We start from the raw sequence: 24448 nt of genomic DNA on the forward strand, positions 1-24448 counted from the left end.
ATGTGTGTTTTTTTTAAATCTCACTGAAGTGTAATTTCCATATGATAAGTGCATTTACTTTAAGAGTCTAGCTCAATGAGTTTTAAGGTGTGTACACCTTGTGTGTACAATATTGGGTATACTCCTTATGGATGCCTCCACTGAAGTCAGGGTACAGGCATGTCCACCACTCTTGCAGGGTCCCTCTTGTCCCTTTTGTGTTTGCCATCTTCAATTCAGCATAACATTTCTGAGATTCATCCAAGCTGATGAGAGTTTTGACAGTTCTTTCTTCTTCATTGCAGAGTAATTTTCCATTGTAAGAATATACCACAATTGTTCACCCCTTTGCCTTTTGATAAGCATTTGGATTGTGCCCATTTTGGTCACTATGAATAAAGATTCTATAAATACCTGTGTATGACTTTGCATGAACGTACATTTTCATTTTCCTTGAGTAATCACCCAGGAATAGAATGGCTGTTTCTTGCAGTAGGTTTATATTCAATTTTTTTAAAAACTGCTTTCTAAACAGACTGCACCATCTTACATTCCACTGCTGTGTATGAGATCCCACAATTGTTCCACATTAATTCTATAGCTCCAAAACTACTCTAATGGTAACATAATAAGTGAACAGCTTTTATATGGACCTTGCTTCTTTGCCCCTTAGGAAATGCAGATAAAGGGAGAAGAGTCGCATTTGATCATTGGCATCATTCAAAAATGATCACAGAAAATCTGAAGAATATGCACTTCAGCAACAAGAGAAATGTTGCATAACCTAGATATTTGCTGCAGCATACAGAAGCAGATCAGCTCTGTTCATGCTACTTTAATTTGATTTACATTCATTTCCCCAAAGCTAAGAGAAACTGTGAATGAGAAGGGAAAAGCAACATTATTTTAAGTGTTTATAAATTGTTGTATAGATTCTTTATTTATTTTTTTTTTTGGTACTAGGGATTGAATCCAAGGGCATTTAACCAACTGAGCCACATCCTGAGCCCTTTTTATTTTTTATTTTGAATCAGGGTCTCACTAGGTTGCTCACAGCCTTGCTAAGTTGCTGAGGCCAGCTTTGAAGTACCAATCCTCCTGTCTCAGCCTCCCAAACCATCGGCATTACAGGCATGTGCCATTGCACCAGCAAAATTATTGTAGAAACTCTTAAACTCTGTGTCTTCTATTAGAGTATGAGAGTCAGGTTTAGTCTAAAAAAAATTTTTTTTACCCAAAATCTTTATCTACCTTCAAAGCAAAACCAAAGAGAACCCAATGCAGTACTGTTCTGCACTGTCACCTTGTATGGTCCTCCCAGGAACTGAGGGATAGGTCTTAAGGAAAGCAACAGTGAGTCCTGATCTCTCTACTGTTTCTTCAGAGGACCAGTAACCTCCACCTTGCTAAATGTTGTGGTCAACTTTTGGTCGTCCTCTTACCTAGCATCACCGTCTCCCCTCCTTGAAACGCTTTCGCTTCTTGGATTCTGGATTTTCTTTCTCCATTTGTCACTTCTCCCTCAGTCTCCTTTGCTGGTTGTTACCTATTTCCTTATTTCTAAGAGTTGTGAACCTGTCCATGGTTTTAAATATGGTCTATATGCTGAGGACTCCCAGCACACACCTCAACCCTGAATCCCACTGTTTTAGATATTGTCATTTGAATATTCATATTAGGCACTGAAAAGCCTAAACTACAAGTGCTCATGGGGAGCCCCTAATCTCGTCCACCAAGCCTGCTCCTTGGGGCCTTTGCATTTGCTATTCTTTTCAATGTAATGTTCTTCCTCTAATTGCCTCTTTATTCAAAATCACCACCCTCCTCAGCACTGCCCGTATATTCCCCTTAATATTCCTTCAGAACACTTATTGTCATTTAATAAACTGTATAGTTTGCTTATCATGTTTATGGCTGACTTCCTCACCACATGTAAACTCCAAGAGGGCAGGAATTTCTTTCTGCTTGATTTATGCCCTGGACTTAGAACAGTACCTGGCACATATTTGACACTGCATAAAAACTTGTGTATAAATACACTAATGAATAAATGAATGATTCTGACTTGGAAGGATATCCTAGGATTTCTGTGTTTGATTTCGTCTATATAGAAGTGGGTAACTGAAGGGCAAGAAGAAGACAAAGCAAGTAATGAGTTAGCTTCTCAGACTTTGCAAGGGATCTGCAGGAGGCAACCTTGGTGAGGTATTAGGGAGGGGCTGTGGTAGATGCATGCTTAAAGACCTGCCTAGAAGGGCAAGGAGTCAGAGGCTGAGGCTTCGAAGGCCAGGATGGCTGAGAACTGACACAACAGAGGCCATCATTTCAGACTGAGTGTGCTGGCCTAAGAAGCACTCAGCAAGGAGCACAACATGGGGTTCTGACTCTAAGAGAAGGCCAGCAGGATTGCAGGATAACGCTGTAATGTAGGAAACATAGAAGGGCTTAGGCAGGCAGGACAAGATGGCAAGTGAGGAGTTTGGGGGCAAGGCCAAAGCAGAGGAGCATGGAGAGGGTCTTCTAATGAGGTCAACTTCCTGCTTGATGAAAGTGCTCATGGACACAAGAAGGAGACCTAATCAGAAAGACACTTTCATTCTTATGCTCCTAATCAGGGAACCCAATAGAAATACTAAAACCAATACATGGACAATTATTGTTATTATTGCACCAATCAATAATAGAGAGAAGAGTGTGGACATGGGGAGGAGAAAAAGAAAGGAGGAAATTCCAGAGACCATAAAAAGAACAGGCCAAAATTCCCCCACTGGGTTCCCAGCCCTGGGCCCCCTTCTCTCTAGAGAAATCTATCTTTGCCACTTTTGCAATAAACCTACTTCTTGCTTGCTACCTCTGTGTCCTATTCTTCAGTTCTTTGCTGAACAAAGACAACAAACCCAGCACCCCCCTAGATGGTAACAGTAAGAAAAGGAGGTCTCAGCCAAAGTTATTAGAGGAAAATTACACATGTAAACATAAAAGCCAACAAGAGCTGTGGCTCTTCCTCCCACAGCTGTGGGAGGCATGTAAACTGTCATAGCTCAGTTAATTATGGCTAAATACCACTGGGGATGGGTTGGAAACAGAAGTAGGTGGGAATTAGCAGGCTAAAGTGCTAATGAAGTTTCAAAGGGAGCTCTAAATTAGTTGGAGAAACTCTAGTCCTACTTATATCCCAAAACACTAGGGAAATTAGTTCTGACTCGAAGAGAAAAGAGCCTCATTATACATATTCCCAAAAAAGTTTTCTTATGTAACACAACTGTATCTTATAAACATATATGTTAAAAATGAAGAACAAGTTGGCCAAAAGGGTTTTTGTTTGACTTTTCATGTAATGGATGATTTTAGAATAAAAACCTTGGAGTTCTTATGAGATGGCTAAGGCCAACTTAGAAGAACAGGTTCTCCAATCTATTATCCATGATTTAGTGGCTTGATTACCCTCTTAGCTTGGCCAAGAATAAGGGCAGGAGAGTCATGATGGCCAGATTAGGTTCCAGGGCCTTTCTTACTACCTATCTCCCTCTATAGCAGAGGGAGATAACTACACTCCTAACTACACTCCTAGTTCCCTACAACACAATTGACCCTTCTGCCTTAGAAGCCAATTACCAAATCATTAACAACACATTGGAGAGTTCTCCAAACACAATGTTTCAGATGCAATCATATTTATCACTTATTTGACTATTTGCCTATTTTTCAATATATAGATTGATTACAATTTTTCAATGATGTTATTAATCTTTGGAGAACATTATTATTTTAGGATAATATCCTAGAACCTGACTTACTGGTTCAAAGAAAATATACATTTTGAGGCCTTTGAAATTCTGCCAAAATTGCCCTCCAAAAGGGCTGAGTCATTTACCACTCGCAGCAGCTCAGAAGGGTATGGTACTCAGCTCCTTTGGCCTGCTTGTGCCAAGTTCTCCAATCAAAAATGCAGCATGTTCTATACTACAATGGATCCTTCCCCCAAATTAATGGGACTGGGGTGAAAAAGGATCTGGGGCTCTTGAAAGGCATCTCACAAAACCATTCTCCTAAAACTCATCTACTTCTAGGTGGAGTCCAGATCCTCACTTCAAAACTCTGACTCTGGTGTGGGGGTACACCTGTCATGCTCATGTTTCTGGTTTCATAAATAATGGGCTGGAAGTGCAGCAAAGCAACAAGTGAGCTGGCAAAAACTTGTTTGTTGGGTAAATATGGAACACACTGAACCTTCACAGGTGACAGGGTGGCAGTAAAGGGGACAAGAGCAGGCCAGGAGAAGATGTGTCCTCTCCATATGCAGGGCTGAAAGTCACATACAGGTTCTGAGCATGGCACAGGGAACATGGTTAACGAATACACAATGCTGCATGTGTGGGATATCTCGAACAAAGGTTTTACACAAATAGCTCAGCTCCTAAAAAAATCTTCCTATTATCTGAAAAATTGAAGTTGTGCTTCCTTATTTGGAACATTTGGAAATCAGTCTTGCATAAAAGGAGTTTCAAATTCAGAACTTCATGACCAGGATAAATTGATTCTCTACTCCTTTCGCTGCCTCAATTCTAAAAGATACTCCAAGCAGTGCTAAGAAAACCTGAATTCTACTTTCTTTGATTATTTGTGTGAACCCTGGGGAAAACACTTTGCTGGGACCTAAGGTTCTCAACTGTGAAGTCAAAGGTCAAGTTCATGGACAAGGGCAGAGATGAAGTGCAGATGACCCTGGGATTCTGGCATCTTATGGTTCTGAAGTCAGAAGCAACCCTCACCTTCACAATGGTCTCCAAGTGCAGATGCTCTGTAGCCCTGGTCACACACACACTGGAAGGAGCCCTCTGTGTTCCTGCACTGCCCGTGAGTACAAAGGTGACGGTGCTGACATTCATCAATATCTGCGAACAGGAGAACACAGGGAAACAGTAGAAGTGATGCTCCGAACACCCTCTCAATCCTCCATGGAGAGGAAGTCTATAAACTATCTGGTATTAATTAATTGCAAATAGAGCTTTCATTCTATGGCTTTAAATGACCTCTAATAAAAGGTCAGTAACTCTCCAAAAAGGAAAAATCTTTTAAAAAAAATTTAACTAAGGAGCTAAGAATTTATATATATTTACCCCACTGTTCACCACAGGGTAGAAAACATTTCACTGTAATCTGTGAACCTCACCCCAGCTCCTTGGATTTCTAACATATTCACTTACTATGTGGCCTTTAACAGAAAAAGTTTATTAGCCCTTGATCTGAAGTGCCACAGTACATCTCTTCACATATTTTCACTAGTTCATTCTTTGGGCCCCTAGCAATTGGGTTCCATACCCATTCATCCATTCACCCATTCTCATATCCTCTATCTACCTATCACAGGGATCCTCTGGCAAAATCTAGTGAACCTTCCCCTTCTCTTGGGCCTTCTGATACCAACAATGCCCCGCTGAATCATTCATCCTCAGGTTAAGAACATTTATTTTTTCTGTTTCCACAGTCCCACGTTTAGGCCCACACATACACATGGGTTCCACCCACACATAGATGACACAAAATATATTCAAAATACTATTTCAGGAGACTTTTTGCTCATTAAATATTCAAAGTTTATATAGATATATGGATGTGATTTGTTTATAATAAAACAACAAATCATATATAGTATGGATTCTGTTCTCAAATAAGAAATGGCATTTATTTTCAAGAATTCTGAACACTTGTGCTCATCATAAGTACTAACATAATATCTTCAAAGTTGGGACCCTAAGTGTATTGGGGAAGTGAAGTATCTCTGTCTGAAATTCAATGAAATGTTTCTTTAAAAAGTCAACCCTGGCAAATCTAGATTCCTCATCCTTACCTTTAGGAACAGGACATATTTCACAAATTTTATCTCTGAGAGTATGGGGGACATCATTTCAATCTTACTGACAAGTCTTCTTTAGATTTATTTAAAAAGAAGATTTAAAAAGCTAAAATATATACAAAAACTAAGATCATTAACATTCCATAGCATAATACCAGGCCAATATAATGACCTCCTAACTACTGAAATACCAGTATGTGAAACCTTTAGTGAATTTAATGGTTAAAGTGGAAATGACTTTCTGTAGTAAAGAATTACAGAGGGGGAAATACTATTTCTTCCTAATATTAACATTTAACCATTAGTCACCTATGCCATATTTTTCAGATTCAACTCTCATTTTATCAACCTATCTGACTTGTGTTTGAGTCCTGGGTTTTCTGGTTCTATGACGCAATCATCTATGTCATGTCTATAAGTCACACTCACTTCACTGAGTGTACAGTTTTCCAGACTAGGTGCCTTACAATGAAATCTCAGCTTCCACACTCCTACCTTCACACTGGTCTTTAGCAGCCGACAGCTGGTACCCCTGGCCACAGGTACATCGGAAGGAACCCTCAGTGTTTTTGCACTGACCATGGATGCATAGATTCCCTTGCTGACATTCATCAATATCTGTTAATACAAAAGACAATAGCTATTTTGAGAAAGAGATGACCTAGGAGAATTTGTGCTCTCTGCAATGTATTCTGGGGTGATTGTCACAAAAATAAGGCTTGTTGTTGTGTGAGGCACTATAAACTTCAGAACATACTAGCTTACCCATGTTCCTTGTCTTAACCATGCTATGCTGAACTGCAGAAAGATTACAAATAAACAATAAACTTATGAGAAAAAAAATCTACTTAGAAGACAACATCAAGCTCTTGACCACCTCTTTCTCATACTTTGCATGTATCAGAAATACATTATAAAATAGTTTAGAGTTGAAAACAAAAGATAGAATTAGAAACACAAAATAATGGTTTCAAGACAGTTTGTAGATCTGTTGAGTTACAGGCAAGAAGGCAAAAGTAAAACTACCAAGAATGTTTTTAAAAACAAATTGAAATGTAGGCACTTCTAGGATGAAAGTCATTTCTACTTTATTTAGAAGTTAAACTCTGAAGTCAAAGAGTTTGAAAAAACTCTGAGCTTCTTTTTAAGGTAACAAGGAAAGCCAGGAGAAATGGTACGGTTAAGATGGTTGGTGGCATACCAAAGGGAAAGTAAGAAACAAGGAGTCTAAAAAATGCCTTGACTGAAGAAAAAGGCATCAACTGAGAAAGAATATAGTTCTCAATAAATGTCCTAGGAAATGTGGTGTCCATGAAGTTATACAACTGAAGGAAAAAACTGGCTTCATTAATAACTTGAACACTTCTGGTAGAAGCAAGTTTGTGATTATTAAAACATGGTAATTGTTCTTCACCACTAGGACCACAGGGTTTTTTTTTGTTTGTTTGTTTGTTTTGTTTTGTTTTGTTTTTGTGTGTGTGGAGATCACAGGAGGAAATAGATGCAAAACTACACAAGCCCTATCCTCAGAGAAGAGAAAGGGGCCCTCATCTAAACAGAGTAATAAAATGAGCACTGTGCATTTTAAAGAATTTATGTCCTAAAAAAAAAAATCAATGCACCATTGTTGTTTGGCTTATTTAAGATGCATTTTAGAGTTTTTGCCAGGAAAACTCATTAGCTACACAGTTCTTTCCCTCCATATTATTAACAATGATCTGTGTTTCCTGAGAAAAGTCACATTTTCCCTCTTAACCTCTACTGATGCATTAATATTATCTGGAGTTATCTCATGTTGCCTGAAATAGGTTGCCCAGTTATTAATTGGAGTTCAGAATCTGTTTCTTATTTTATTTAATTTTTCACAGCATTTAGTTGACTTGTTTCACTAATTATATTATTGGTCCCTTTTATTTATAAATAATTCCTGGCTACAAACTATTGACTATCTGTAGAGAAATTTAATAATGAAGCCAAATTTCACCTTTTTGCAGATTAGGGGGGGGGAGGTTGGGTGGTACCAGGGATTGAACGCATGGGTGCTCAACCACTGCACTACATCCCCAGCCATATATATATAAAATATAGAGATTTATATATATATAAAATCTAGAGACAGTATTCCACTAAATTGCTGAGACTGGCTTTGAACTCACAATCCTCCTGCCTCAGCCTCCTGAACTGCTGGGATTATAGGCATGTGCCACTGTACCCAGCCCAAATTTCATTTTAAGAATGATTTTACCCCTTTCTGATACCCTCATCTGTTAGCTTCAGGAGTGAATAGTGGTAAGGATTTGCCTACACTATATTTTCCTTCAGCACACTCTATAACACTTGAGGCATCAGTTCATGAAGTTAAGACCAACAACAGCTTTTGTAGCTGGCTGGATCTCACATCATGTCTGACAACATTTTTAGTACTTTGGACTCTTTTTGACTTTCTTATAGAAGATGACAAATTAAGCATTCCCATGTGAAGATGTCTGCAGTAAGGGCATACCCTCTATTCCAAGTACTGTCAGGCTGTGCCAGACATCTCACATAAGTTACTCATTTATGTTGGGAAGACTGTCAGAAGCAATTCGTTATAAGTCATGACACATATGCTTGGAATAACTTGAGGCAACACAGTTATCTTCTACAAGGTGATATTCAGGGCTTTAAAATGACCAAGAGGGAACAGAAGCAGCTTAATTGTAAAGATAAAAACCATTTTTATTTTCTGAGGAGGGACAGAATTCCTGAGACATAAAAAAAGAAAGAAAGAAAAAGCTTTCTAATAAAATAGGATGCTGAACAAATGTCTTCATTTTGTGTCAAGAGATGAATAGAAAACATTATCCTATTTCTTTAAAGAAACTTTACACATATTACTGTGATGAGCCCAGTGCAGAGTTAAGATAGAAATTATCCCTAGTTATTTACAGAGGGAGGATATACAATAGGAAAATAACGTCAAGAGAAAAAAAAGTAATGAATTAATACATTAGGTAACGTGTAAAACCTGAAAAAAAATTGTTAGTACATTTAATGAGGTGAAGACAAAAATCAATATCAAGGACTATTAACAAGGTGAGATTGGTAAGAGTTGGTAGGACATTGGAAAAGGAGCAGATTTGCAATCCAGGTTAAATTTGACTACCATGAGCTGCTGTAGTTGAAAAGAGATTATGAGATGCAAGATGAAAGAAAAAAAAAGGCTTTGGTGGGGGAAGAAAGGGAACAAGTAGTGCACAAGTGGGTGTCTAAAGCAGAAGACGGGGACTTGCCCAGTCCTATCCCAGATGAAGTCTTGGAACCAGAGCGAAGGGCAAGGCTGAGCATCAGGAAGAGTCAGCAGCCCTTTTCCACCTCTAGGACCCGGCCCTTGCTGTTTCCTCTGCCTGCTAAGTTTTTCTTTCTCCTTTTATTCAATATTTTAAGACCAAATTTGAGCAGCAACAACTCTGTGAAACTTTCCTGGAAGCACATAAGCAGAACTAGTCACACACGTCTCAGCTTTGACAAACTGTTCAACCCTCTAATTCACAAACAGCATCGGGGTTACTGTGTCAAGTTTTGCCCCTGTATTCGCTCACTCTCCACCAACTACCTCCATCCAGGTACCATCTCTTATAATTCTCTTATGGACTCTAGAAAGTCCTTCCCTTTTTGCATGAGATAAAAGTAAAGTGAAGCTTGGGGAAGCAAGAGAACTTAGCCAAGCTCATGCACCCTCCAAGTGTCAGAGGTGGGATCTGATATACTGTCTGTCTGGGTTTGGGCCTTTTTTTTTTTTTTTGTGATGCTGGGAATTAAACCTAGGACCTCACACATGCTATAAATGTGTTCTACCCCTGAGCTACACCCTCAGTCTTGGCTTTTTTTTTTTTTCTCCTACTAAAACTTTTTTTTTTTTTAACTCCTACTCAGGTTATTTGAATTTTACAAGTTTTTCTCATCATGTCCTCTTTGTATTCCAGAATCCAATCCAGGACTCGACATTGTGTTTAGTTGTCTTTTCTTCCAAGTCTGTCTCCCCTCTTTTTCATGACCTTAGCTGTCTTAACGAGTAGAGGCCAGAATCCTGTAAAAATGTCCCAAATCAGAATTTGTCTGATGTTGTTTTCATGATCACAGGTTCTGGGAAAGAACAGCACAGAGGTTGAGCTCTAGACACCATGGTAGGTGCACATGAGGTTCACGTGACATCTGTGATAAAGCTGACTTTCACCACTTGGTTAGGGTGGCTGTCTACTCTGACTTTCAATATATTTTATTATCTCTAGTTATCTGCGGCAGATTGTGCATATCTTCTAGTGAGTAAACATTCTCTGAGGGATTGTAACTTCTCCATATGCCAGCCATATGCTGGTTCCTTGATACACAGTGAGAGGAAGACCAGCTTCTGCAGCCACCCCCAAGAGTGCCACCCATGATTGCAGACCAGTGTTCTGAGAGGTGGCACCAATTGGTGGTGATGGTGTGAATTCCTGGGCTCCAGGAGCCCTATCAGAGAGCAGCAGGCTCAACTGGTTTGGCAATGGCCAAGAGCAAGGCAGAGGCAATGAGTCATTCACACACGATTTGCCTACTCTGAGCATTATCCCTTAAAGAGAGTCTAGTCCTCTAATTTTAGGAATGACATGAAGTCTGGAAATCTGAGATTATATACTGAAGGTTGCACAGTGAACCACAGCAAGAGCCATGATTCAGGGAAATGGTGAGAAAGAAAATGGATCTGAAAGGTGAGATGCTTGTGAGGAAGAGCCTGTGTCCAAACCAGCAGAAGTCTTCACAGGGCAGCTGTGGCAGCAGCCTACATGGGTCAAAAAACACAAGCTGAAGAATGCAAAAGTGACAAATAAATTTGGAATGTGGGCCACGAGAAAAAGAAGAAGCAGAAAACAAAGATGTGCCCACTTCAGATGCTCCCCAGCGTGGCTGGTATTCTGCTGCATGAAGGAGAAAGGCACCAAATTCAGATGTCTTTTAATTCCTATTGCCAGCAGAAGATGCTTCAAATCTTCAAATTTTGTTGTTGTTATTCTTTTTAGGTATAATTCTAGTAGAGAGTGTTTTGACATATTATACACATATGGAGTGTAACTTCCCATTCTTGTGGCTATACACAATGTGGTGTTACACTGGTCGTGTATTCATATATGAATAGAGAAGTTATGTGGGATTCATTCTACTTTCTTTCCCATTCCCATCCCTCCTCCCTTTCCTCATTCCCCTTTGTCTAATCCAAAGAACTTCTATTCTTCCCTCCCTGCCCCCCTTCTTGTGTGTTAGCATCTGCATATCACAGAGAACATTCAGTGTTCTCTGAATTTGTTTAGGGGGGATTGGCTTATTTCGCTTAAGATGCTTCAATTCTTAAGGGGGGAAACCCAGATATTCACAATGAGAAATTAATTATCACTCTAGCTTTTGCACTTAAATCGAGACATTTACTTGGGAAAGAAGAAAAATTTTACTTATTTCCTCTTTTTCACCTTTGAAAGAACATGTTTTTAGGTACAAAAGAAGTGAAGGAAAGAAAGATTACAACCCATAGATTTGACCACAGAAAAAAATTAAAAGTGTAAAGAATTATAAAAAAGAGCTGAGCATGGTGGCACACACCCATGATCCCAGTAGCTCAGGGGGCTGAGGCAGGAGGACTGAAGGTTCAAAGTCAGCCTCAGCAATTTAGAAAGACTATAAGCAATCTAGTGAGACCCTGTCTCAAAACAAAAAATAAAAAGGGCTGGGGATGTGGCTCAGTGGTTAAGTACCCCTGAGGTCAATCCCTGGCATCAAAAAAAGGAAAGAATTTTAAAAAGAAAACCTACTGAGACCTTGGATAAATTACAACAATGTATCGCAAAAAAGGTAAAGGTTTATATATGTACTGTATATAAAGAGATCATATATACTGATATAAAAATAATTTATAAATAAGAAAAGATTAACAGAAACTTACAAATGGGGAAATATAAATTATTAATAAATATGAAATGAATGTTTAATAATTATAAGTGGGGAATTATTAAAGGAAATTAGTATTTAAAATAGCAATTAAACCTTTTAGATTAAAAGGAATACACATTTGAAAATTAGAAATTAATGTTCTATTAAAATAGTAAAAATCATTCAGACCATTTTACCTAATAATTCCACTCTTATGAATAAAGAAATTATTCTATAATTTAGACAAAGGTTTACAAAAGAAAAGGGGCCTATTACAACCTTTTTCACATAATGATGAGAAGTTGGAAGAAATGTATTTGTTCAACACTCAAAGAAGAGCAAGAAAACTAGGACACAGTAATACATCGGAATATTATGCAGTCTTTAGAACAATGTCTGAAGAGTCAGTAATAGAATATAAAATGCTCATAAAACTGACAGAAAGCAAGAGATGAAAATTGTTCATCTTTATACATAATAACCATGAGCTGAATATTTATGAATAAGATTATGAGAGACTGCTTTTTCAACTTTCTGCATTTACTAGATTTTGTACAATCAGTAAATGTTGGTTTCTTTTCTTTATTTGGGGTTCATATTTTTTACTGGTTGTTTTTAGCTTCCGAGATCAGACGAGATCGGGCGCGTTCAGGGTGGTATGACCGTAGACCTGGTTGTTTTTAATTACACATAACCTACAGTTTCATTTTGACATAATTAAAAAGCCTGGATTATAATGTGCTCTAATTCAGTCTGCAGTACTTCCCCTCTCCTTCCCTACCCCATTTCCTTTCCTGTACTCCACTGATCTTTGTGTTATTTACTGACAATTTTTAAAATTAGTTTCTTAATAACAATTTTACTGAGATATAATTCTCCTAAAGTGCACAGTTCAATGGTTTTTAATACAGAGTTATGCACTTGTATGTATTGCTTTTATAATCAGAAAAATTTAAATTAATAGAGATGTGGTTTATAGATACTCTCCAAAAACATATCATTTGGCTTTATGTATTTAGATCTGCTCTGTTTTGAAACACCATGAGGTGTACATTCTAAGGATCCCAACTAAAATGTGTTCCAAGTAGCTCAGTCAAAACAAACACAGGTAGCATGGTTTTTTTTGTTTTTTTGTTTTTTTTTCTAAAGCCACTCGTTCTAATCTACCCTTGTATGAAGTTCAAATACAATGGGAAGTACAGTCGGGGCAGTTACCTTGACAGTGTCTGTGGTCAGGCGTGGGGCTGTAGCCCTTGTGGCAGGAGCACATGTAGGAGCCCTCGAGGTTGGAACAAGAACCGTTTGTGCAGACGTTTGGCTCCAGACACTCGTCCACATCTTGTGGGATGTTGCATAATAAAAAGGAAAAAAAGAGAAGAAGACATAAAAATAAAACATGAATCAAGTTAAATGTGGTTAGAAATGGAAATAGTAGACCTTCAGAAGACGAGGCAGATTCTTAAAGATAACTGTCAAGTTGGCTCTGGGGAAGGAAAGCAGCCCGGCTGTGAGCTGCAAGCACCGTGATTCTGTGCCTTAGTTACTTTTCCAATGTGACCCCAAAGAGACCAAATATGCTACCTGAATAAATTCAGGAAGGAAGGAAAGCTTGTTGTAGAGGGGACAGGGAGAAAGGGTAGATTTTAGAGCAATGTTCCCCCGAAAGTAAATTTTTCCAAAGTCTCAAAGATTGGGTTAGGGGCCATTTAGGAAATTGATGAGTTCAGCAAGATGGAAGGGTCCTCTCAGCAAAGGCTGTAACTCATGACCCATGAAAGCAAGCTTTTACAGAAAGGGAGAACAATTCTAAGGAAACACCCTAACACAGCAGTGAATCTGTATGACAAAAAACAACGCAGGGGACAGAACCTGCCTTTTAGTCAATCTGAAAGTAGGGTGCAGGTTGAGAAAGCAGATGTTACAATCATAATCATCACAGCAGCTAATCTTTATCATATGCTTACTGCACATAGGGACCAAAGGCTTGGCATATATTATCTCATTTAGTTCTAACAAAATTTATATGGACTAGTCATTTTATGGAAGGAAATGAGACTTAGAGAAATTCAATAACTTGTCCAAGGTCATGTATTTAGAAAATGGTTGTTCTGAGATTTGAATCAGATTTGTTCAAAGCCCTTTTTTTTTTTAAAAAAAAAAAACTAGCAATAAGTCTGTATCATAAAATGAGAATGAATGCTTTTAAAATTATTATTTTCTAACACAGTGTTTATATTGAAAATAATTATTTACGTTTTCACTGACTTCATTTAACTGGTATTCATTAAGTTCCTATTGGAATACAGTTATCCCAAAAGAAAGAAGCTTTTGAATTTTGCCCCCCATTTGAATGGCCCTGGGCGAGTCCACTGTATAGACACTAGTGTAGCATCAATAACCAAAAACTTAAAGAGGAAGAACTGAAACCACAGAAACTATACACACAATGTCACAATTTAGGCTGTTTAACATCAGTCTATAACTCAAACTGAACACTTTAATCATAAAGCTGATAAACAATATGAAGAAAAAGAAGGAAAGACCCTTGAATGCATGCATTTCATATTTTTAGTGCTCACCACAAAAGCAATAAAGATTTTTCTTTAACATCTGAAAAAAATAAAAAGATTTCTCTCCTCCTGAGGCAGAGAATGAAAGCACATAAGCAACACAGTCTTTATTTGGCAATCTGGGATTCAGATTGAATTGCATTTTATTAAAACTGTATTCTATCTGTCTTACAATAGAATTCAGAGACTTATACTTAAATATGGTAAAGCATTTGTGTGTTCCATGTGCCTATGGAGAAGAGGCAAGGAATAGGCACTGCCGAGGTGTTCTGTACTCCTCTCACAAAACATCACTAATTATGGTGAAATGATGTTAGTCCACGGCAACAAAAATAGCACTTCCAGACTGACTCATTATCCACTCTCTCTTCGCTTGTGGGAATCCACTTTTGTAAACACTGGAAGCAAACAACTTGAAAGAAGAAGCCAAGCACTGAAGCCAAAGTAAATAATGGAACAGAATGAGCCTAGACACTAGGCATGGAAATTCCAGACGGCAAGGGGAAAATGTCATGTCTAGTATCTGGTTTGGTTTCAAAAATGTTAACAAGTTCAGAAATGTATGGATTATTCTCTTTAATTATTCATGACCAAGAGAAAGTGATTTATAGGCTAAAGAATAACAGAAAAATCAATTTTTCTAAAGTAAATTAACAGACAGTACAGATTACCATTCATGAGATGCTTATAAAACTTCTCTTTTTAAGGCTACTACCATGATTAATGTTGAAGCATAATGTAGTGAAGTGTCTAGGGTAGCTTGATATGTTTATTCTTTTCTATATTTATGATAGACAAAATTGCATGGAACCAGAATCCTGTCAAGCCAATCATTTATATGTAGAAAATACAGTTTGAATTGAAGGAAGACGTGGCCTACATGGAGATCATGTTCTGGAGGAAATAACTATGTAGAAAAATATCACTGAAGAATTCCTACAAAGAAGAAAGATGTCTCAGATCAGCCTCACAAAAACAATTGATGGCACAAATGGAATGAAGTAAACTCAGCCCAATATCTTTAGTCCAGAATTCTCTCCTAAACTGCACATTAATGCACCTTGCTGTCAGTCTACAGGAAATCCCCTCGATGTCCCACAGGCTCCTTTGGGTCTTCACAGCCAAAACTGACCCTTAACCCCCTCCCTGCCTTTTCCCCATATCATATCAATGTGACATGTTGCTTCCCATATCAATATATAGTAGCACTATCCACTCAAATGCCCAAGTCAGAAACTGGAGAGTCATCCCTTTGAAACCCTTCACTCTCTTTTTCCTACAATTCATTGCCAAATCAAATTAATCTACCTTCCAAATATCTCTCAAATACACTCACTTCATTTTATTCCTACTACTTCCACTTCCTTTTACCTGAGAACTGCCATAATCTTTGTTTTTCTGTACTACCATCTCTCTCTTTTTTTTTTAATTATGTAGGAAACTCCTTGTTAAATAAAAGTTTTTTAAATTGATTTTTTAAAAAAATAAATGACAACGGAATGCATTATAATTCTTATTATACATATACAGCAGAATTTTTCATATCTGATTATATATTGACACCAATTCATGTCTTCATACATGTACTTTGGATAATGATGTCTGTCCTGCCATCTCTAATCCGTTATCTGGCTTGCAGCAAGAGTAAACTCTAAAATACACATCAATGTTATTGCTTATCTACTTTAAAAACTTGAATGGTTTTCTGGTGTTCTCCAACATAGGTGAGAACAAAAACTTGTGGTGTCCTGGTGGTAACAAAAGCAAAAGGCCTAGCCCCTGTAATTCTTATTTCTACTCCTTGATGATATCTCTCATCAATGCCATGAAAGCCAGGTGGTACCTACCCATCACACATGTACCACAGTATGGTCACCTTACTCCTATCACAGAGGGAGATGATTATGTCTTTGGTTTTCCATATTGTAGCTCAAAATTCATCTTACTCTAAGACACAGTCTGTAAAAAATACACATCACTTCAATTCTTCCAATGCATTTATATAATGAGTTCAAAAGGCCTTGGTGTTTTATCTTATGTGGGAAACTTAGGAAAAATCACTGTGTTCATAGAAAACTGGGTTCTGAGCTCCAATTTACCAATAAACTATTAGGGCACAATTGCCATTCAGTGAATTAATGAACCTCCCAGGGTAACAAAGTGGCCAGAGGTTTACAAGGTCAGGATTTATGTATATGACTACTCAAAAGGTTATACATCTATCTTGCTATGTTATCGCCCAACACAGAGGATCCTTCTCTTCTAAAATGCCCCAAGAGACTAAACAAAAATACCTTATTGAAATGACATGCCCTACCCACAGGATTTCCTAGGCTACCCATCTAATAATTTCATAAAGAAAAGCCAATGAGGACGGTCTGGCATGATTTGTCCTTACTGAACCCTGGCTGATGATCATTCCTTCCTTTTGAAAACATTTCACTTTATCACTTGAATCATGCATTCTATGATTCTTTGTCAAGGTCAACACCAAGATCAGTGGTCAAGAATGCCCGGACTTCACTTTCTATCCTTTCTCAAAGAAAATGAGAACATTAACCTCCTTCTAGCTCCCTGACAACTTTCCATTCTCCACCATTTCACAACAGTGTCTCCCAACTGGCAAGCAATACTACCTTGCTGGCCCTCTTACTGCCTTGGGGTACAATTTATCTGGGATAGAAATCTTTTTGACATTTCCCTTCCTAATGTCTTGGGAATACACAAGACTGACTCAAGCTCCTCCCTGGTGGGCATGACCTACCAGGTGGGAAGGATCCTCAGAGGTTAACTTCACCCAGTCACATTCTCCCTGGGCTGTGACTCCTTACACTTCACCTATCAACTCCGATTGATTAGTGTGAACCAATCATTTCTCTGAGCCCATCCAATCATAACTTAGTCCTTAGTCAACACTACGGACTTCATTTGAACTGGGAAGAAAAAATCTTATTCTAGCACTACATGGAAATACAGGAGTATCCACCACAAGTGTACCATTACTTCGAAGATTCTGCACAATTGTTGATTCTCAATTGTTCTGCACACATAGTTTGTTTGTTTGTTTTTCTAAAGATGTTGGGAGAATATATTTGACAGAAAAGCAAACACGGCAAAACAGAAGATAGACTGCCGGTCAAGCCAGTGTGAAAAGACATCCTCAACTGCACTTGAGGTACTGTAAATTGTAAGATCTTAGGCTTTCTCTGTCAATTCCAATAAAGTTAAAATACGTAGTAGCAGAGTTGCTGACAAAAATCTGTTATGCAATCCACAAAAAAATCATCACTGCTTTTCAGAAATTGGAGAAGAGCCAAGGTTGTATACATACTACATAAAGCCAAGGATGATCTCAGAAAACCAACCCACTAATCCCACCCAATTACTGGCTTCCTATCTCACCTTTCCAAAGAAACATTTCTGCCTTCCAGAAAAACTCAACTACAGTCACTACTGTGCAGACCTGTCCTCACAAACTCTAGACTCCCCCATCTCTTATCGCCAATTCTTATTAGAGATGATTCCAGCCTGCAAAGTCTTCTTTCTACACAGTTAGTTTCCTTTAAATTGCTTTTTTTTTTATGTGTATGTGAGGGTTACAACAGACAAAAGAAAACACTGAATTTGTAGATAAAAGATCCAGGGTTCTGACAAGTTCTTCCATTTATTATTTGTGACCTTGAGTAAGATCACTAACCTATTTGAGAATCATATTTTACATCTGTTCTACAGGGAGGACTGCTGTGAGGATCAAAGGAAACAATCAAGTCAAAATCCTTTGTAAACTACATAATTAGAAGTTTTTATTAAAACAAATTTTCTTGCATGGTTCCTGCCTTCAAAAGTAGGTTTTGTTGTTATTTCTACTGCTAGCACCTAGCAGATGTTAAGTTAGTATCCCTGGCATCTAGTAGACACATAGTCAATAGCACAATAAATAGCTTAGTGATTAATTAGAGGATTCCTTTAGCATGAGATAATTTAGGGGTAAGGCTGATGAGTGTACATTTTAGAAAATTTGCAAAAGGTATGCATTGTGCTCAGCTGGCATCTTATATAAAAAATATAGTACAAAGGCCTTCAACTTCAGATAAATCTGTGAGTGTTCCCTAAAGGTTCAAATGAATCTCAAAACCTGAAAATGAATCCTAATATGAAGAGAACTTCTAGAACAATGAGCTCTCCATGTTCAACCTGCAAGTTCTTGGTGCCTGGCTCTGGTTCAGACTGTAGCTAACCAGTTGTCCAGTGGATTGAATGATACTAGGGTCTTCCAATACCTAGGACCAATCACATTTAGAAAGCTTATATGGAAGTCAAATAGTAAGCCTCCACTTGGAGTTAATGGAGAAGGAACGCTCTGATAAAACTGGAGTTGGGTTCCCAGGTCACCAGGGCTGTCACAGACTTAACTACAAAGCAAGACAACAGAGTAAACCTAAAAAGGGCTAATTGCCTGGCTACGGAAACTCATGCCACATTTATGTATGTGAAGATGAGCAAAGGAAATGATATTCTCCCAAAGAGTGGAAACAGCAGCATTGTTATGGAAAGCCTCATCACTTATCAGGAATTGTTAATGACTCTACTGAGAAGTATCATAGTTCCCAGGAAGTGAATTCTAGCTAAATAAAAATGTTAAGAAATTAAAGGACAACCAAACACACACACTCTCTCTCTCTCTCTCTCTCTCTCTCTCTCTCTCTCTCTCTCAAGTCCATAAAATAAAGTTCCCGTGACACAGGGAGAGTTAAAGTCTATAAGATGGAAGTTTAAAGCAAGCCCAAGAGAATATACTTATATAGAGACATGGAACAGTTAAACAGGTATCGTAGGTTAGTAGGTAACTAACTACTTTTTTTTTTTTTTTTTTTAGTATTTCAGGACAAGGGCAATAAAAAGGAGGGTAATATGATTAGAGGAAGAATAGTTATAATGTTTATAGGGTCTAACCCTGTGTCAGATACCTCAGGAAGTGCTTTCTCTTTTTTCTTTTCTTTTTTTTTTTTACATAATACCTTTATTTTATTTATTTATTTCTATATGGTGCTGAGGTTCGAACCCAGGGCCTCACATGTGCTAGGCAAGCACTCTACCGCTGAGCCACCACTCCAGCCCTCAAGAGGTGCTTTCTATCACGTATTTAATTCTGGCAATAAATCCTACAAAGAAGGCATTTCAATCCTTCTTTGGTATTTTACAGACAATGAACCAAAGCATCAGAGAGGTCACACAGCCCCAAATACATCTAACCTCAGGAAACCAGGACCTCTATATCAGAGATGGCAAGTGTACCTTTAAATAATGAAATGTTAGAGCAATATCCTCGGGGATGGTTCTTATCAGGTTTGAGGGAGTCCAGCTCCCCACGAGTTAAGAGAAACCCGTCAAGTGAGTACCTGACAGGCTGGCTTCCCTTCAGAGAGGTCCTGGTCAAAGCAGCCAGATGGAACTGGCCAGAACCCAGGGTGATGAAAGAGCCATTCAAGGCAGGGATCAAGTGGGCAGCAGGTCCCCAATGAATGTCAGGCCCAAGGCGTACTCTGTGGAATGACGACAGGACTCTCAAGAGGAGACCAAAATCCACACTTGCCAGAAGCAGCTACATTAACAGAAGAGCCAACAAGAGTTGCCAAAAACACTCTGAGGGCTGATGTGTTAGGAAGAGTTGGAAAGGGATATCTGACGTGGACAATAAATGACCCAGAATGAAAGACCGTAGGCCCTAAATACCAAGAAAAAAAATGTCGTTCCTTGGACAACACCTGCTCACATTTTACCTGTTTCTACACAGACAATTTCTGTTCTAATTCACAAATCAAAGAGAAGCATCCATCAGTAAGACCCAGCTTCCTTGACGTGAATATAATGAGAGCATTAATGGTTTCGGCAAGTTCATCATTTAGCTGGTGAAAGAAACAAAGTGTAACTGGCACCAAATCCCTGCAGAACACTGGGGTCAGAGTAGCAATTCTTAATGAACATTTTAAAAGAAAAGAGAATCAAATTGATGTGAAGATAGACAAACTTAAAGAAAAAAAAACAAAAACATAATGCCAAATTAAGTATTAGTCTGTGTACTACACTGACACTTGCACTTATTTGATTATAACAATGCAGACCTACACAGCCAGGAGGAGGGTTGTGGGGAAAAAAAAAAAACAAAAAAAACTAAGATATCTGGAACCCAACAGCAATGTGAGGTAGAGACTGTCATCTCTATAGATGACAACTAACAAGTGCCAAATGTAGGATTTTGTCCAAAAGGTGTGACTATAGGAAATGGTCAAGTCTTTAATGTTATTACATTAAATTATCAATTAAAAATTAGGACAGCAGAATAAATAGGCTTTATTATTGCTGTATGTATATACATGACTGCATGACCAATCTGATTCTGCAACCTGTACACTCAGAAAAATGAGAAATTATACCTCATCTGATTCAAATGTATGATATGTCAAGATCATTGTACTGTCATATGTAACTAATTAAAACAAATTTTAAAAAATTAGGATAAAAATCTCACCAATGTATCCTAAATTATCTGGATGAAAAGGATATATAAAAGCCCCAAACTGGTCTCAGTTAGAGATGAAAACAATTAGAATGCCGTTCTCTCTCTGAGGCTGGTTCATTTTTCCTGTTAATATCCAACATATTTTACGTGCTCACTTGTTAAACAGTAAGCACTAGAATGTAAGTACAATGAGGGGAGTAACTTTGCTCACTCTCAACCCCTAGTGTCTCAGCAAAACATCTGGCATGCATAAGGTGCCCCCTGTGGTTGTTTAAATGAACAAATGCTCATGTGCTATCAATTAGTTCAACTAGCAGATAGGCTTAAGATGTACCTTCTGAAAAGCATTTGAGAGGATGAAAGTATAAAGGTATAAAAGGTATGAAAGTATAAAGGTGAGAAACTAAGACCTATAAAGGCACAAGAAGATAGCGCTGAGTATTCATTAGCACAGTGAACCCTTAGCAGAAAAATTCAATCCGCTCGTTGGCTTAATACAAGAGAAAGGGCGTGTTGCAAAATCTGCCTTTGGTCTCTCTCAACTTTTCAACACTTGAAAGTTCTTTTCATGAAAATTAAGATGGAAAATCTCTATCAGTATAATTTGCAAAAATCCTCATAAATTTAAAAGAACTGTAATCTCAATATAAACAATGGATGGAATAGCAATTATATGGTGGCAGAGTGGCTTGATGTGTAGATTACATACAGCCTAAAATTTCACGCAAAGCAGAAGGGAAAAAAACATTCCTGCTCTTAATAACAGGAAATGCATGACCTCAGCAGTGTAGAAACAAAAGCTATTGCTTGGAACAAGAGGCTAAATGTGTGACTTTGGTTGAATTGAGCAACATAGTGACCTAATATTTCTGCTTATGATTCTACTCATCTGGTTGGCAAAAGTAAAATTATTTTTAAATAAGGTTCTATGTATTTTCCATTAATTTAGAACAAAATATGTGTATATATTTGTGTGTACACACATACGCACACACACACACACACATGAGAACACATTATTTAGTATTATTTAGTATTATTTATATTGAAGAACAATCACTTGCCAATTTGGTGAGCCATGTTCCATTAGTAAATTCATGAATCAGGGCTGTGTTTACACTACACAAACTCTAGTATTAAGGTAGACTTCAGGCACTCTCCCTAGATCATGCATCAGTGTGTGAAAATGACAGGACAAATAGAACTTTAATAGGTAACTAGGCAATTTGTGCCAAATGAGAAAATTAAAACCAAATGCACTTTCTGATGAAAACCAATTATATAAACAACTGCTTATCCAATAAACGACTAATGAATATATTTTTTCTTTTGTTCCTCAAAAATCTGCATCTCATGATTCTGTTAGGAGATACTCTTGGGGATAGGAACACGGGCTCGGGGACCACCTGCACCAGCCATGGTGGCTGATCTGCTTTCTGGTGATGGGAGAAAAGTTTTAGTATTGGGAGTTACTAAAACTTTGCCACCTACTTATCCTTGCCTCCTCTAAAATAAATCTCCACCCTCCCACCTTCCCCCCTAGTTAAGTCTCAACTCTAGAATTTTTCTAAGGGCCACTCCTTCTCTCAAAAATTCTCATAATATCACTGACCCTTCCCTCCTAGCCTTTGTAAGTTTTATTTGCGAGATATTTGGGTGTAGGCCAGTCTTCCCCACCAAAAATGTAAGAATCACAAGGAAGCAGCTCCCTTTTCTTCTTTTTGACCTGTTTCTTGCCCCTCACTGTATTCCAGAACTTAGTACAATATTGGGCATAGTAGTAAATTCTTATGCACCGAGGAAAGAAAAGAACGAATTAATGACACATTTAACCCACTTATTCAGAGTTCTGGCATGGAATGGAAAAGAGTTCAACTTTTAAGAAAAAGATCATATGGTAGACAGATCCACACAGGAAAAAGAGCCACAGCGAATTGGTAACTTTATCTTCCCTAGTGCCTAAACTACAACATCCTCTACTTCCATTGCAAGTTTGGTGTATCTTTCCTACTCGATTAGTCTGTGCTCACTTCTCATGCTTCCCTTATCTCTCTTTTCCATGTAGTACTTATTATTTTATTTGGTTGTATTTATCAGATTAGGGATAACAATTCATTGCAATTAGAATTATTTGCTCCATCTAGAATCTTACATCTTAACATATGAACCCATTTTCTTTTTTTATCCGTGGTAAAAAAATTACTTAGAACTTTTCCGAGAATGATGTAAATTTATTACGTTTCATTTGCTTTTCATTTTGAGAGAGGACTAAACTGTCAACATAACACTCTATCAACTTTGATACCTACCAAGGCACTGTCCATTCCAGCCTCTGAATCCTTCTGTGCAGGGGACACACTGGTAAGACCCCGGGGAATTCACACACTGCTCATCTGGACAAGTACTTGGAGTCAAGCACTCATCAATATCTGAAAGGCCAAAGAGGTAGGTCATCAACTAAAATTTTATCACAATACCAAACAGTGAAACCTTCCTTTTATGAGGAAGTAGAGGAAAGGCATGTTAGATCTGCATTTTCAGTGGAGAAAACAACTCGGTGAGATACTGGGTCTAGACTTAAACATATGCATTAATGCATGGTGAAGAATACCTGGATTAAAATATTTACAACATATTCCAAGGAAGAACTTGGCCCCAATTCTTCAACTGGCAGGGTCAAAAACCTCTCCACTCTGGGAGTTGGTAGTCTTCTGAGGTCACTTTTTGAACATCAAATCTTTCAAGTAATACCACTTACTTGCCAGAAAGAAATACAAGGAATAGGGGTGAGAGTGAGGAAGCCATATATCTACCTGGCCAGAATTTTCTCTGCAGACATTGGATGCTCTAGGGAATCTTCACTTTGGCTTTATAAACCAAGAATATCCTGGGTTTGAGTAATTTAAAACCTTTCAAATGATAGAAACTCCTTGGAGGTGGAAAAGAATGTTAGGAGAGAGTGAACTCATGTATACTTTTAAGATTTTCCAGAAAAACATGGGTCTTTCGAGGTCCTATATAATGTACATTTTATATTGGGACACTTAGATATTAAATCTAAATTTGTGTGACTATTTTCTGGTAAAAATAGACCTTTTCTCTCATTTTCTGCTAACTGAAATTATTAATCATTCTTTTTAATACCGGGAAAAAAAAATCACCTAAGTTTGGTTGGAGCTGTGGCAGAGATAACTATAACACTAGCATTAGTTATTTTTAAAGAACGGTTAAAAACAAGAAAATGAAGGAAACTAAGATAACCGGAAGGAGTTCAACAGATGAAAATGAGTGGCATTTGAAAGAAGTGCTTTCTCTGGAGTGGATTTTGAATTTGTATCTAAGTGCTGTAATACAAAATGAATGGTGTATAGACCTTTAAATATACTTAGCATATGAACAGATTTTCAGGGCATATCCTGAAAAGTGAAAGTGAAAAAAATATATTACTGGGGCTGGGGTTGGTAGCTCAGTGGTAGAGCGCTTGCCCAGCACGCGTGAGACCCTGGGTTCGATCCCCAGCACCGCATATAACTGAATAAACAAAATAAAGGTATTGTGTCCATCTACAACTAAAAATAGTTT

At 37.9% G+C, this 24448-nt stretch overlaps 1 protein-coding gene across 7 annotated transcripts in view; it reads right to left on the reverse strand.

The window, feature by feature from the left end:
* Ltbp1 (latent transforming growth factor beta binding protein 1) overlaps positions 1-24448 on the reverse strand; it is a 386831-nt gene that overhangs the window by 77511 nt on the left and 284872 nt on the right. For all 7 annotated transcript variants that reach the window (XM_078029401.1, XM_078029398.1, XM_078029399.1 and 4 more), the window contains 4 exons: positions 23176-23295; positions 12992-13114; positions 6332-6454; positions 4752-4874 (listed from right to left, as the gene is read on the reverse strand). In XM_078029401.1, the coding sequence (XP_077885527.1) occupies positions 4752-4874; positions 6332-6454; positions 12992-13114; positions 23176-23295 (489 nt within the window). The remainder of the gene's footprint in view (positions 1-4751; positions 4875-6331; positions 6455-12991; positions 13115-23175; positions 23296-24448) is intronic.

The sequence above is a fragment of the Ictidomys tridecemlineatus genome, chromosome 12 (assembly GCF_052094955.1).
Source record: "Ictidomys tridecemlineatus isolate mIctTri1 chromosome 12, mIctTri1.hap1, whole genome shotgun sequence".
Lineage (NCBI taxonomy): Eukaryota > Metazoa > Chordata > Mammalia > Rodentia > Sciuridae > Ictidomys > Ictidomys tridecemlineatus.